This window comes from Mytilus trossulus, unplaced genomic scaffold (genome assembly GCF_036588685.1).
Source record: "Mytilus trossulus isolate FHL-02 unplaced genomic scaffold, PNRI_Mtr1.1.1.hap1 h1tg000085l___fragment_1__unscaffolded, whole genome shotgun sequence".
Taxonomy (NCBI): domain Eukaryota; kingdom Metazoa; phylum Mollusca; class Bivalvia; order Mytilida; family Mytilidae; genus Mytilus; species Mytilus trossulus.
This window is the reverse complement of record NW_026963295.1, coordinates 757,499-770,362: the sequence shown is the minus strand read 5'-3', so window position 1 is coordinate 770,362 and position 12,864 is coordinate 757,499. Positions and strand designations below refer to the sequence as shown.

General features: G+C 31.1%; 1 protein-coding gene across 1 annotated transcript; it reads left to right on the top strand.

Annotated features, from left to right (window-relative positions):
* The first annotated feature begins 4,028 nt into the window (after positions 1-4,028).
* LOC134699823 (uncharacterized) lies at positions 4,029-12,731 on the top strand. Its single transcript, XM_063561235.1, has 7 exons — positions 4,029-4,233; positions 5,383-5,646; positions 6,949-7,033; positions 8,414-8,492; positions 10,132-10,206; positions 11,159-11,295; positions 12,713-12,731. Exons 1-7 carry the CDS (start codon positions 4,029-4,031, stop codon positions 12,729-12,731), a joined length of 864 nt encoding a protein of 287 aa, XP_063417305.1.
* The last annotated feature ends 133 nt before the right edge of the window (positions 12,732-12,864 follow it).

Here is a 12,864-nt window from a genome sequence, read left to right as displayed (position 1 = left end):
TCTTTACCAGAAAAGGTGACACATACTTCTATTAAGAAAATCAAATCTAAACGAGCAAAGAAAAACCGCCAAGTTTCAAAAATTAAATCTATGACGGCAAAAAAGAAACATCCTACACCTAAGACAATCACATCAATACCAGCAAAGAAAAATCAAAGTACTCCAAAGAAAACTACAGCAGTGCAACCTACGGAGAAAAGTCAAGCTACGAAGGTAATTACATCAAAAGAGAGGGGCAATCCTGCATCTGATGAAATTATACAAATACCAGTGCAGAAAAGTTCGCCTTCTGACAGAATGACATCAATACCAGAGAGAAGACGCCCATCTAAGATTCCATCAAAAACCACAAAAGGTCTTAACAGAAAACGTACATCAAAGCTGAAAGCAGGTAACATTAAGATGAAGTAAATATAAATATATATTGTCAGAACTGCATCATATTTCTAATTAACTGACTTCCTGTCAAAAGCAATAATGAAATTCAAGAATCCGTTTACTCATATTGTCAAGTAACTGTCAACAAAATTAAGCTAATCATGCTAATATTGGTTTTTGATTCTTTGCTTTTTCATTTATTCATACTTAGCTTACCGAGTTTTATACGCGTACACATGTCGTTAAACTGAAAATTACCACTCAGTGACGAAAACTTTGCCATAATTAAACCATTACACTACAGACACATACGTCATATAAATAATTAAAAATCATTTTTTCATTTCAATATAACCGATGAATTACATTTCTTTTGTAAAATACTTTGATATTCATGATATGATTATTAAAGATCATTGTGAGTATATTGTATTCATTGCTATTTGTTCTGGTAGTAGGATTGGACGAATTTTGATTGTTTGAAAACAGATGTTGCACGCGAAACATTGATCTATATAAAATCTCTGAAAAACTATAACGACAAAAACATATTTTTTAATTCAATTTAACTATTTAGTTAAGAATTAAAATCGGTAAAAAAATCTAAAGGCAATTAGCTTAATACAGACAGAATAAGTTCACTTTCCTAGAAATAAATCTGCTTCCGTTCAACATTTTCTATTCAATCAATGTTAGTTAAGTTAAAAGTTGTTGTTCTCTTTGTCAAACATTTCGTAAACTTTAAATTCCGAATATTTTGCGATATGTTTATTTTAGCAAAAAATGCACAGAAATGAGTATCACATTTAGCGATATGTTTATTTTAGCAAAAAATGCGCAGAAATGAGTATCACAAAAATACAGTCTCGCATTTGAAACTATAATTGCATTGAACTTCTGCAATATTGATTTTAAAACTGTAAAAGCTAGTCATTTGTATGTTTTTATTCTTTAAATTTGCAGTAATAAATGCGATGAAACATTCTGATTTTACAGTAACCCTTTAATTTCCATATCCATATACAAAAAAACTGTACCTTTTTCGAATGAATTTTCAAATCACACGTATTAAACTAGAAAATATTTTGATTTTAAATTTTACTATCAGTTTTATCTGATAGTAATACAGTAGATCGTTTGTGTGGAAAAGTCATGCCACTTTAACCCCATGAACATGACAACATTTGCATATTTGACCATCCAATGTCAAATCAGATACAATTTTTTTTCAGGTAAAGAAATAATCAATAACAGATATTTACTCACATCGGCATCTTTGCATAAACAATTTGTTTTTTTCTTAAACTTTATTAAAGGTTATTGCTCATATCTTAATCATAATTGCAAGATCGTATAATATAGCTACATTTGTACTTAGCATTTTTTTTTTTATTATTTCCTTAAATAAGAAAGGAAATGGCGAAAAGAAAATCTGTATTTTTTTGATATACACATATCTGATCCTAATGATTGTTTCAACTTAACATGCTTTGCTTGAGAAGAAACCAAATTTGTCCGGTAAAAAAATAAGTCTACGAATCCCAAAGGCAAGCACCTAGTATTAAATATATTCAATAACAAAATGAAATCGGTGATTGACAAATGGAATATCAAAATATATCAAAAAGGGGAGAGATTAGTACTCTGGAAGAAATAAAACGAATAAAAAAGAAAGTGATGGATTGTGGCGATAACATAAATCGCAGCAACAAGGTTTTGATCAGTATGGGGCGGCAGTAATAGTTGGAAATGCTCAACTTATTCAAAATGTGGGTGTAATGCGTATTCAAGAGGATAAAATGAACCAAAATTGTGAGAGGTGCTTACTGGTGGTCTCTTCGGAAAAATCTTGGGTGGGTGGTATTATTGAAAACATGGGGGTGCTTGGTATATGAAAATTCAAATGAAATCACACTTCGATATCTTACCATTACTAACTAGAGTCATGTATTAATTTCCGTGTCAAGTACCACTGATCTCGTTTTCGTCTTTTCTTACACCTTAGTATATTTATCTTCAAGGAATTCTATTTGTTTTGTAGATTTTTGTCAAAGTGAAACACCTCTGGGTGTCATGATATCTTCATTTGTCTGTGTTTGTGTTTTTCGTTTTGTATATTACTACTTAATTGACTAATTTTAATACATTCTTATATTCATATTTATATTGGCTTTCAGACAAGTTAAAAACCATATCATCACCTAAGCTTTCTACCCGAAAACATAGACGTAGAAAGTCCAGAAAAATCAAAGGTAAATACGCAATATATAATTCTTTAGACAGACAAACTCTATTCAAATATGTCACTTTATTACCTGTACATTAAAAGTGTTGTATCTTAAAGCACTATTGTGGTTGATAATTTGAGACATGTACAACCAAATGAGCTCCCTAGGGTTATTGGTGCATGTCTGGTATAGTTTAAACTATACTTGTTTGTCATCAGATACATTTTATTGATACCATTGAATCTATATGACAAAATGCACCGAAAAGAGGAAAAAAAAACTTCAAAAAATTATGTAAACCTTCTATGTTGCCGCCTCTATGTTACTGTAACTACATATAGTTCTGAAAGAGGGACGAAAGATACCAGAGGGACAGTCAAACTCATAAATCGAAAATAAACTGACGCGTTAACGCCATGGCTAAAAATGAAAAAGACAAACAGACAAACAATAGTACACATTACACAACATAGAAAACTAAAGAATAAGCAACACGAACCCCACTAAAAACTAGGGGTGATCTGAACATTAGACGTGTATATAATTTCCTCTCCTATCTTTTCTATAATTGCAAATGTTATTACTACAACTGAGTCGAAATTTCTGCTGATAGACCGATTGTTTTTAGAGTTGTCAACAGCTCAACAGCCTTTCATTTATAGGTTTTCAATATGTGTGCCTCTTTCGTAACTGAAGAGGCATTAATTTATCGAAATGAGCATCAGGTGTAGTAAAATAGTTACCGCTAATGCTATAACATAGATTTAAATAATGTTTAAATGATACAATACATAGTAAAATAGGTACATTTTATGTATCAAATGCTGACATAAACTTTTTTACATTTATGATGATGCTGATCAATCTTATAATAGAAAAAATGCCGTTCATATTCTATACGATGAAAAGCAGCTCTTATTTTCTTTAACATTTCAATGAACCGTTTTATTTATGTTATTTTGATAAATTGTTGATTTTTGTTTACTAGTAATTCCCTTTTGTTTATAATTTTGATTCTATTTTTATTTGATCATTTCTGATCATATATATATATATATAATAATGATAGGTCCAAGACGAAATAAGAGGCTAAAGAATAAAAGGATTTTTGCAAAGAATATGGCAACTATGTTTAAAACGCCACGATCTCCACGGAGAAAGATTCAGAAGACACTTAAAAAACAAAGGCCATACAACTCTGTTATTACCATTCATAGAAAAAGAAATAAGCATCAATTTAACAAAATATCTGATAGAAGTACTAAAGATCGAAGTTTAGCTGCCGATCATCCGATTAAATCATCCTTCCAGCATCTGCCAAAAGAAAACAAAAATTTAGTGACAACTGAAATTAAAAAGCAGCATTCCGACTCAAAAGATCAAGAAGAAACAAGGAAAAAACAGAAAAATGCAATTACTCATATGCTGAATGAAAATGATACGTTCCATGAAAACGATAAAAAGTTGAAAAACCAAGAAATACAATCACATCAGATGTTAAATGAACCGAAACCTTCAACACAACACAAAAGTTTACAACCAGAACAGATAGACAAAACGAGTTCGAAACCATGGCCCAGTATTCCAGGATTAAAGATACCGATTGATGATATTGTATTACCATTTGGTAAATATCCTCTCTTAACTAATTATTCTATTACAATTCAATAATTCGTGTCCTCTTATTTAGGAAGACATTTTATCTAGCTATAAAAAAGGGGATGTTCTATGATTATAGATCCGACAACTTTCCACCGGAGATAAAAAGAGAAAAATCTGAACTTCTAAAGGCCAACGTCCTGTTTTACGGTTGTTGAGACTACAAATTAGCACTTAACGTATGATATTGCTCAGTATAAGACTGATGTGTGTGGAAAAATATACCACAAGTTGGCATATTAATACACTTCTTTCATGAGAAAAATAATCGCTTAACGAGTTCTTCGGTCATCATCAAAAACTGGTCACAAGTTTAAGTTAAAAAACTTATTAGAGAATTTCTTAGGAAGCGACGAAACACTTCTACATATAAATGTACATATATCATTCATATGCGATTACTTATAATGCTATAATGCATTTAAAATTGGAGATACGGCTCATTATTATTGAAATTTTCTCTCTTTGACACAAAGATCCTAAAACATCCCCTGTCGTCCAACCTACCGGCGAATTTGCATCTGGAATCGCTACGCTGACTACTAATGAAGCACATGTTTTTAATTTTTATATGGTTTTAAAAATGGCAAATGAAAGTAATATGATGAAAGTGTTGCACATAAATTAGGAAATGCTAATTTTGTCATCTCAATTAGTCTCATTTGAGTACAGACTATTCATTAGCTTTCACTTCTAAACGCTTCAAATAATTTTGACTTTTATATAATCAATATGCTAGTTTCTTGTATATTAAGAGGACAAAACTTAATCAAGTCAAGATTATGGCAGTTCCGTTAATAATAAGCCTACACCAACATCAAGCAGACAGATGAGAACAAACCCTACGATGAACAGATTTATTTAAAAGCAGCATAACATTCATGAACAAGCAATAATGAAACCATCAATATTTCGCATAAATCTTACTTCAAACCACCTGTTTTTATTAAAGCGCCACTGATGAGCCCTATGTAGATGAAACGCCCGTCAGACGTACTAAATCATATGCCTGCTTTCTTCTTTTTTCATTACTGATTTTGTTTACATGCATAAATCAATGCAATAAACGTACGTGAACATAATTTTGAGATTATATTATACTGATGGCATATTGTAGACTCACCTTTGTCAATCATCGACAAACAGATATCTGGCAATGAAGAAAGAAAATACAAATCATTTTATCCAACATCAAAAATAAAAGGAGTTCATCATTTTGGAAAATTTAGAGATGCAGTAAATACCATTTGGTCTGGAAATATGTTTGACAGAGAGCATGGTGGCATCTTGGGAAATTCTAATTCATCATCTAAATCTGTATTGAAATCAGAAAGTGCTCCTAAAGTCGAAACAAAGATCAACCGCCTAGCATCAATATTGGGTACAGTTGCTAATGTTCTATTTCATATTTGTATAATGGGAAAGCGATGAATGAGGTTGTTAGATTTGATTTATGCCTTTTTGTGCTTCTTTCTTAAATATTTGTTTGTTTTTGCTGTGATTAAGATGCTTGTGATACTTTTACGTCCTATCATTATTGTTTGTGATTTTCTCGTATGCTTGTTTTTCGTTTTTGCTTATGTGCTTTGTCTATTTGCCTTTTGGTGTTACTTCGATGCATGTAGCGTGGCTCTGTGCTTATACATCCCGTTATTGTGCTATTGGGAAACTTGTTTGTTGCTTGTCTTTCAGTTTTTGCTTTGTGCTTTGTCTATATGCCTTTTATGTTTCATATATGACGTGGCTCTGTACTCATACATCCTGTCATTGTTTATTGTACTGTGGCAAATTCGTGTATTCTTGTCCTTGCTAATACGCTTAGTCTATATGCCATTTTGTGCTTCTTTGTTACATATGAAGATTATTACACAATGTTGACTGCTGTTTATCTATTATGTCTGTATGTTTTGTTCACGCATCGTTGTCAATATAATGGAATTTGATGCGGCTGTCATACAAGTGAGAGGTTTAGCTAGCTATAAAACCAGATTCAATCCACCATTTTGTACATAAATAAATGTCTGTAACAAGTCAGGAATATGACAGTTGTTATCTATTCGTTTGATATGTTTGAGCTTTTGATTTTGCAATTTGATTAGGGACTTTTCGTTTTATGACTTCCTCGGAGTTCAGTATTTTTGTGATTTTTCTTTTTATGCTACCTTTTCAATAATGTGTAGAACTTCACATGTTAATTAGGTAAGACATGTTATTTATACAGTCTTCGTGTATCTCAAATTAATCCTATCTTTAAAAGTTCGTGTTTTTATTTTTATATTTTGATATCTAGTGAAATTTAAAAAAAAAAAAGATACTTGAAATTTTGGAACCAAAATGTATTGGTATCGTTAGACAGATGGGCGGAAAAAATATTCATATACACCTTTGTACGATTTAATGCTGTAAATTCATATTTATCGCTTTATGGTATAGATTCGTAAATACTTATAACATGACATAGAATATAGTATGAAATAAAATTACACTAGTAATTGTGCCAAGCATGATAATCGTGCGTGTATTATTCGTATATTTTGCACGGAAAACGCCAAAATCGAGCAACATCCGATACTCGTGCGTAAATTTACGAATGATTCACACATGATTCACACATGTATTGGCCTGCATGCGTGGTACTTTTGTATTTATAGAACTCTTCCCATTAAATAAAGTTTATTTTCAGGTCAGTCGAATCACAGAAGGAAGAGAGCGACTGGAAACTATAATGTGGAAGTGTTTGTTGTAATTGACTTTCCGATATATAACTTGTAAGTGAGTATAACTTCTAAAGGTAAAACCCTTTGATTCTTACGTTATTAACGATTTAGCGAACACGTGTTAATTTAATAACCTTCAACAGGTCAAAATTTTGTTGACGCAATTAAAGAAAACAAAACTTATGAACATCTTAAATAAAAATAGATCGGAATGAAAAAAGTAAAATCACTACAATACTAAACTCTGAGGAAAATCAAAAGCTCAAACACATCAGAAAAACGAATAAAAACTGTCATATTCCTGACTTTGTACAGGCATTTTCCCATGTAGAAAATGGTGGATTGAATCGAAGGAAAATACAAAAGGGAACTTACCTTAGCCTGTCGATGTTGTAAAAAATCAAATCACAAAATTCATTTTTGTGTTGACAAAATTCAATTTTGTAACAACAAAATTGACTTTTATGAGACAAAATTGACTTTCGTTAGACAAAATTGACTTTCGTGAGACAAAATTGACTTTCGTGAGACAAAAATCAATTTTGTTGAGACAAAATTCAATTTTGTTAATTTTGTTGAGACAAAATTCAATTTTGTCAATTTTGTTGAGACAAAATTCAATTTTGTCAATTTTGTTGAGACAAAATTCAATTTTGTCAATTTTGTTGAGACAAAAGTCAATTTTGTCAATTTTGTTGAGACAAAAGTCAATTTTGTCAATTTTGTGTAACAAAAGTCAATTTTGTGTAACAAAAGTCAATTTTGTGTAACAAAAGTCAATTTTGTGTAACAAAAGTCAATTTTGTGTAACAAAAGTCAATTTTGTGTAACAAAAGTAATTTTTGTGTAACAAAATTCAATTTTGTGTAACAAAAGTCGATTTTGTATGCAAATTAGTTCACAGAAACCAAACTAAACTAATTTAAATACAAAATTGACTTTTGTCGCTCAATTTTCAAATTAGGTAACAAAAGTCAAGTCTGTGTAACAAAAATGAATTTTGTCATGACAAAAGTGACTTTTGTCCGCTGATCGATAATTTTGTATGACAAAATTTCAAATTTGTAGTATGATACAAGTTTTGTTAAACTGAACTCATTTTTGTTGAACAAAAGTCACTTTTGTCCGTACAAAACTGAATTTTGAGTACAAAACCACAAGAGTCCCATTCGGCGCCCCGTAGATAAGACATGTTGAATTTTTAACAAATGTAATGTTGTTGTTATGATTTGTGCAATTTCTGGTTTAAACTTTCATTCTACAGAAATAATTAATCATGATTACTAATGACAGTTCGTTTAAATGAAACATCTGTATGGTTACAAAAAAGTTTCTTTACAAATTAAATAAATCACTTTTAGTTAACCATCTTTGCAGTGTTTGTCCTTAACAAAGGGACTGACTTTTTTAATTGCTTATTTTGTTTTCCAGCTGGTTGAGGGAGGAAAATTCCAATAGTGACAGAGCAATGCATCGAGTTCGAGAATATTACACATTTTTGTTGTTAGGAGTAAGTATTTAAAGGGACAAACATACACATTAGAATAGGCCGTTAAAGAAGAATCATAAGGATGATGGGTAATTTTGTCCGTACCCTAAAATTAAAACAATGTTATATCATTGGTTGTTTCTAATGTTTAGGGCGTGTTTAGCCAATCACGATTTGTTGATGGACAATTTTGAAAATATTACTTTAGATTCTGAGTTTTACAGTATGAACCAGACTGGTCTACATCAATGAAATCAGGCAACACTTTTTTTACAAATCTCATTGCTACAAAATAGAGGCTTAAGGTGGTATGGGAGTCTAAAATAAAAATGATAGAATTTGTTCATACTTTGTCAAAATGTAGTATCTATTGATTCATGTTCAAAAACATTATAAAAATGATAGGTCACCGTGCATTTTCTCAAGCTACAGGTTGTGACAAAATGACAAATTTTGTATGGATTATACAGGAAAAAACAACATTTTGTGAATAGAAACTAAACAAAATGATAGAATTGTAAAATAAATTAGGAAAAGATTGCTTTCAGACAATGTTTTGAGAATATCAAAAGAAAAGATAGGGTCACCGTACGTTATTTCCAGCTAAAAGACAAAATAGGAAAATTTCATGTAGAGTCCTTCAGAAAATGCACTGTTTAAGAGTTACCTCCCCTTAAATTGCCAATTTGAAAATATTAAAAAAACCAACCAAAAATAATCTACACTTGTAAAAATATTAATATTTATAAGTTATTTTCTTATAAAATGGTTCTTTTAAATGAAAATTCACATTAAAAATCTGCATTACTGCATCAAATTTTGCTATCTTGATAGAAAATTTGGACCTTAGATTCTCTGTTTTTTACAATCCAAGATGGCGAAAGACACCCATACCACCTTAAGATCCCGATGACATTCAAACTCATATTTCGGCAGGAAACTTACAACGACATGACAAACAAACAAGAGTGATCAAAAGACAAACAACAGTTTACAAAAACACAACAAATAATACAAAAAATTAGCTAACATTAACTCAACCACAAAATGTGGGTGGTCTCAGGGTAACCTGAGGGGTACAAATGCTACGATGGAAGTTCAGACTGATGAAACAAAAGATTAGGAAATAGCTGGGTTTTTTTTTAATTTAATTATAAAAGGGGTTAAATCACAAACAATATTACAGAGAAAAAAAAACCATTCAATTAAAGATATAAAGTTTTCATGGTGTCAATCAATAGTGTAATTGTTGCTATGTACATTGAATATTGTAGTATATCATGTATATGGCACTGTAAAATGCTACACATTTGTTATGATACTAATATCTTCTCACAAGATAAGTGCTGCTCTAGTGTACGTCAATACGTGCGCTTGTTTCATTAGCATCAACAGCCAAACGTTGAAACTAATTACATTGAAGAACAAAAACACCCCAAAAAAGACAACGAAAGAACACTTTTGAAAAGCTACGGTAATCATTAACCTTGGTTTGAAACCAATTATATATTGGTAGAATTTATACAAATAAACATCGAAAATGTAGTCAGAATATGACAACGGAAAACCCCTTATATCTTATTATACCATATTACGCGTCTAACTTCTCTATTTTACCTTTAATAACAAATTTGAAATAGTTTTGTTATGTGTTTAAAAGGTAGATAACAGATTTAAGAAAATGAGTGCATCTTACAGATTGGCAGTAAACCTAGTAGGAATATATGTAGCTAAGGTGAGGTATAACTTCGAAATCAAAACACATTTGTCAATTGACCGTTTCAGATTCTAAAGGGCTATTGGTAATTTCATAATTGTTCGTACCCCCAAAATGAAAATAACGTCACGCCAAGTCATTGGTTAAATTTCCATTGTTTTGTACGTTTTCAACCAAGCACAACGATTTTGTGTAGACTTTTGTAAATATTACCCAGAATGCATTAGATTCTGAATCGGCGAATTATAAGTGATGTGAATTCTTTTCGCATGTAGTCCCAAAAGGATTTAATCTATAATGCTGCATCATCTCATTTCTGCCAGATCACTTGCGGTAATTGCATTCTTAGTTCAAACACCTTATAAAAGAGTTGAGAAAGATACCAGAGAAAACTCATAGATCGAAAATAAACTGACAATGCCATGGCTAAAAAAAGAAAACGACAAACAGACAAATAATAGTACACAAGACACAGCTTGAAAACTAAAGACTAAGCAACATGAACCCATCAAAAGCTGTGGGTGATCTCAGGTTCTCCACAAAATATGCACTCATTTTTCATTTCAACAGTAGCAGCTAATTTTATATTATGTGTCTATAATGAAATTAAAATAAAGCAGAACAAATATCCAACAGTAAGTATCAAAATACGACACATTTAATTGTGTGTTTACAGAATGTCGGTTGTGAAACGCTCATTCTAATATACTTGTTATCGTTTTATGAAAAAAAAATGAAACCTTGTAACAGGACCACGTGTTGGCTTCGATGGCCGATGAATCAGCATGTATAATTTATAATCAAGGCGTCATATCGCCGTTATATTGAAAAAAAATTTACATGAAAGCTTTTAACATCACCATTTGTTAACTTTGTTGCAAAATGCAGTGTTATAGCATACATTATTTATAACGAAGATGTATTTTCTTAGTATTATTTCGAAATATTAACTTCTGTTATACTTTTTCAGATATCATCTGATCTTAGTTTTATCCAGAACCATCTTTCAGGTGGCATTTTAAATGCTGACACCGCTCTCTCTGCAATGAAGCAGTGGGTGCAGACAAATGGAATCCCTAGGCATGATCATATAATGGCTTTTACAAGGTAAGAGTAGGTTTGATACATTGGTATACAACCTCGTTATTTTTTTCTTTTTCAAAAGAATAAGAGAGTAAATATCTTAAATATAATTTATTAATCATAAAAATTACAAATATATAGCTTACTGATTACACTTATTAGGTATAGGAAGATGTGGTGTGAGTGCCATTGAGACAACTCTCCATCCAAATAACAATTTATAAAAGTAAACCATTATAGGTCAATGTACGGCCTTCAACACGGAGCCTTGGATCACACCGAACAACAAGCTATAAAGGGGGAATACCAACGGTCTAATCGATATAAAAAACGAGAAACGAGAAACACGTATAAAAAACATAAGCAAACGACAACTTCTGTACATCAGATTCCTGACTTAGGACAAGACATTTTCAGCGGGATCAAACGTTTTAATGGTACCAAACCTACTCCCTTTTTCTGTAACATTTTCGAAACTGCTTTCAAATTATTGATATTTTTTTATCTTGTCAGTTTTTAAGATCTACCCCTTTTTGAATTTACCTTCGAGTACTTTTATTCGCTGGACTTTTGTCGCCTGGTAATATGTGAAATTGTATAGAATGATAGCTGAATATGATGGAACAGTAAAATAATTCATTTAAATGATTGCATAAGTTTACTCTTTTCCAATATCTTGCTTGACCTAAGATATGCTTTAGTGTCGCAATCATCAGTTTACCTTCAAAATGAGGAAGCATTTAATATTATTATTCATGTTATTTTTAACTTCAATGTGTTGTCTTTATAAAGAGCTCCATAATAGATGCATTAAATGATAACTTTGGTGTAGTTATTCTCTGTACTGCAAACTTTTATTGTAAGACTTTTATTTTTAGTAAGCCATCGTGGGGGCTCAATTCGTAATATAGAATCTCCAATTTCCTCCAGAATAGTGACAGAAAAGCGATTAAAAATTTATACTAAAAATGAATAAAATGTCGTTCTCAGTACTAGTATTCCGTTACTTATAGCTCTATTTGTAACTGTTATTGGTATAACTCTTTTGAGGGCTGCCAAATTATGAAAACATGACATAAAAACAGGATTCCTGTGCTTACTTTTAAGGTATGACATGCGTAGTGGATCGTTCGATACGTCAGGTGAGACATTATATTTTGATAATAGTAAAAAGGTAAAGTTCGTTTGTCAGCAACGTCAATTGAGATAAAAAGTAAAACAAATCTTAAAATTTTAGAATCAATCATTCCAATAACGAAAAGAAATTAAACGTAATATTATGCATATCTAATTCACAAGGTGATATATGTACTCTATTTTCGAAAGTGCTGGAATGTTGCAACACAAATCAGGAAAATTTACAATTTGGAAATTTAGAGACTTTTCATTTTTTACGTTGAGCTTAACTGTTTTTAACGCAGTTATCAATTCTTTTTTGCAGGAAATTCAAACTTAAATAAAGTTCGAAAAGAGGGACAAAAGATACCAAAGGGACAATCAAACTCATAAATCGAAAATAAACCGACAACGCCATGGCTAAAAATGGAAAAGACAAACAGACAAACAATAGTACACATGCCACAACATCGAAAA